The 2,835-nt window shown below is 57.2% G+C and overlaps 3 protein-coding genes across 3 annotated transcripts; 1 reads left to right on the top strand and 2 right to left on the bottom strand.

Moving 5' to 3' along the window:
• Window positions 1-83: 83 nt before the first annotated feature.
• On the top strand, window positions 84-827 carry SPRG_18039 (hypothetical protein; the record flags this gene model as incomplete). The annotated part of the gene is made up of 1 exon (XM_012357467.1): window positions 84-827. A coding segment is annotated over one exon (744 nt), but the record flags the coding sequence as incomplete, so codon positions are not given.
• Window positions 828-1,413: 586 nt separating this feature from the next.
• Window positions 1,414-2,058, bottom strand: SPRG_18040 (hypothetical protein; the record flags this gene model as incomplete). The annotated part of the gene is made up of 5 exons (XM_012357468.1): window positions 1,414-1,530; window positions 1,577-1,675; window positions 1,725-1,859; window positions 1,906-1,995; window positions 2,047-2,058. The coding sequence occupies 5 exons, from the start codon at window positions 2,056-2,058 to the stop codon at window positions 1,414-1,416; spliced, it is 453 nt and encodes a 150-aa protein (XP_012212858.1).
• Window positions 2,059-2,551: 493 nt separating this feature from the next.
• On the bottom strand, window positions 2,552-2,835 carry SPRG_18041 (hypothetical protein; the record flags this gene model as incomplete). The annotated part of the gene is made up of 1 exon (XM_012357469.1): window positions 2,552-2,835. A coding segment is annotated over one exon (284 nt), but the record flags the coding sequence as incomplete, so codon positions are not given.

Here is a 2,835-nt window from a genome sequence, read left to right on the forward strand (position 1 = left end):
AAGTGCTCAGCGACGAGCTGCAGCCGCTGGTTGTCCGCTTGGCGGCGGCCCGCAGCTTGCATCTGAGCACGCTTTTGGCGCAGCGCTCGAACGTCCACGTGGTCGTCGACGGCTGGCTCGCAGCGCTCGTCTTGCTCCAGGACGACGAAGCGTGCGTGCGCGAAGCGATTCGCGCGACGGTCGCGCCATTGGTCACGTCGGTCCACGCCGCGCCGTCCGACATGATGGTGCTTCCGTACGCAGTCGCCTACTTGGCGCAAACCTTTGGCCACGTCGATCGTCTCCAAGAAGCGGTGGGTAGCTACTTGACGACGTACACGGCCCTCTTCCCGCGCCTCGACGAGTGCATCAGTGCGTCCGACGGCCATGCGTACAATGTGCTCTGCGACAAGATTTTCGAGGCTGAGAGCGGCAACTACTTCAAGGAGCCCGAGCTGCTCGTGCAGCTCTTTGCGCAGCATTTCGTGCACACGGGCAAGGTCCGTCTTCCGACGCTCTTGTCCGATCTCGAAGCGTGTTTGGTCCGCTGGGCGGCCGCGAGCGCACTGCACCAGCAGGCGTGGGTTGGCGGCACGACTTTCTTTCCGGACGTCTTTCCGCTCTTCCATAATGCGGTGGTGGTCGCGATTGCGCAAGTGCACGCGACGAACGAGGCGCATGGCGCGCTGCAAGCGATTGCGCACAAGGTGCTCGGGACCGAGACGCACAACATGCACCCGCTCTTGTGCCAAGCACTCACGGCATTGGCGGCCGGGGACGATTCCTTGGCGCCTCTGCTCTTCCTGACGCCGTCCTGGGCGAGCAAGCACCAGATTGTGGCGGAATAGACACTGCGGTCGAAAGGAATGAATGGACTACCTGCTTTTGCATCACCTTGTCATTGTTTTCGTGGTTGACGAACGCGCCGAGACGACGACGACTCGTGCGATGCGGGCGAGGACATTATTGTCGTATTCTGTTGGATGCGGGTGGCGATGGATGGCGCTCCAGTGCTAGTACGTCGACGTACTTGGACCTTGGGTCTTGCTACAATATTGGTCTGGAAAGATGCAAGGTCACGACATGGTGCGAAACCCTCATGGCATCGACGTTTTGATCATCCAGTCGATGCGTTATGGCATCCTCGTGCAAGGCGTGTGCAAAAGCCACCGCGACATGCCCGGCCAGTCGAGCAAGGACGATGCGTTCATTTTTGGTATTTTCCGTCTTTTCGCGTTTTTTTGAATTTCAAAGCTTGACCGGCGTTTTCATAATGCCTTTCAAGACGACTCCGAGTTGCCGAATGGTCCATGTCGGGTCGATTCACGATCTCGTCGTCCAAGGACATAGTGTGTGTAGGCTCGGCACGAACCGTTTTCATTTTAATCGGCATTAGTATTCTTGTGTGGACATTCATTTTACAAACTATACATTTTAGGCTGGCTCGGCGGGCGTCGTCGCCGGCGGCTCCCACGGCAAGCGGTCCAGCAAAAGCGGTGTAATCTCGTGCGCGCCGTAGCGCTTGGCGTACGCGATCGCCGTCTCTTGTTCCTAGTGCGATCGTGTCAGGTGGAAACTAGCGATGACAATCATGTACATTGTTTGCGGTGACCACCGAAGCGTGTGCGTCCAGAAGCAGCTCGACGATCGCCGCGTGCTTGTAGTACACGGCGTAGTGCAGCGGCGTGTCCCCGAGCTAGGCAATAGTCGTCAGCAATGATTGCGATGGAGGGCATCGAGCGTACCACCGCATCTTTGGCGTTGATACCAACGGGCACGCGCAAGTGCCGAAAGGGGATCGTCGGAAGGTGCTGCAGAAGCACACGAACGATCTCGACGTGGCCTTTGGCGGCCGCTTCGTGCAGCAGTGTTTGACCCCACTACGCTAGTGCTGTGAGTCTACGCTGGTTCAAGGTAGTCGGGTACCCTGTTGACGGTGACACAGGCGACGCCTTCTTCCAGCAGCATCACGACGCTGGCCTCGTCGCCACGACGTACTGCGACAAGGAGCTGTCCCTACGTACGATAAACCCATCGTGAGCACTCGTGTAGGATTCCTGCAGCCACCTCGTTGGACATGAGCAAGTCCGAGACAATTTGGAAATGCGCAGGCTTATATCGATACAGTACACTGACATGTGAACGAGGGATCGGAGCTTGATAGTGCACTTGATATTTTCCATCCACCTTGTGTTGTGTGGGCTCGTTGTCTGGGGTTTATACTGCTGTGGAGAATCGTGTGACTGGATCTTCGCTGGCTCGATATACTACTGTCGGTGCTTGACGATCGCAAAATCAGCCAATGAGCTCCGCCAATGGATTTCATTCAGCCAATCCAGAGTCGTGGGAGATAGCCAATCGAATCGCTCGTCACGACTATCAAGCCAACATATCAATCCAGCCTTCTTGGATCTGCATCGAGGTATGAGGTCCCTCGTCAGCGGCGCGCTTGACGACGCAAGTCACTCGCTATCCGCCCCTGACACCTACGCTATCGGTAGGCGAAGGCACCGCCACACGTACGGCGTGTCCACAAAATGACAAATGAAAAAAGATGGTTACGTCGTGATGTTTAGTTGGGGTCGGCCGTCGGCTCGGGCTTGGGCTCGACGGCAGCGACCGCTTGCTCTTTGGCGATCGCTTTGGTCGACTTGACGACGTTGCTCTTGACCTTCTTCTGCGAGTCGATGCGGGCGCGAACGTCGTTCATGACCGGGTACACGTCATTGTCCATGAGCGGCAACAGCGCGCGGCGGAAGCTGTTGTACATTTCAGGGTTGAGACTCTCCTCCTTGAAGAGCATCTTCTTGACGCGCTCGCGCTCCTTGGGTTCTTCAAAGCACGCGGGGCAGTTCT

Source organism: Saprolegnia parasitica (assembly GCF_000151545.1).
Source record: "Saprolegnia parasitica CBS 223.65 unplaced genomic scaffold supercont2.936, whole genome shotgun sequence".
Taxonomy (NCBI): Eukaryota; Oomycota; class Saprolegniomycetes; order Saprolegniales; family Saprolegniaceae; genus Saprolegnia; species Saprolegnia parasitica.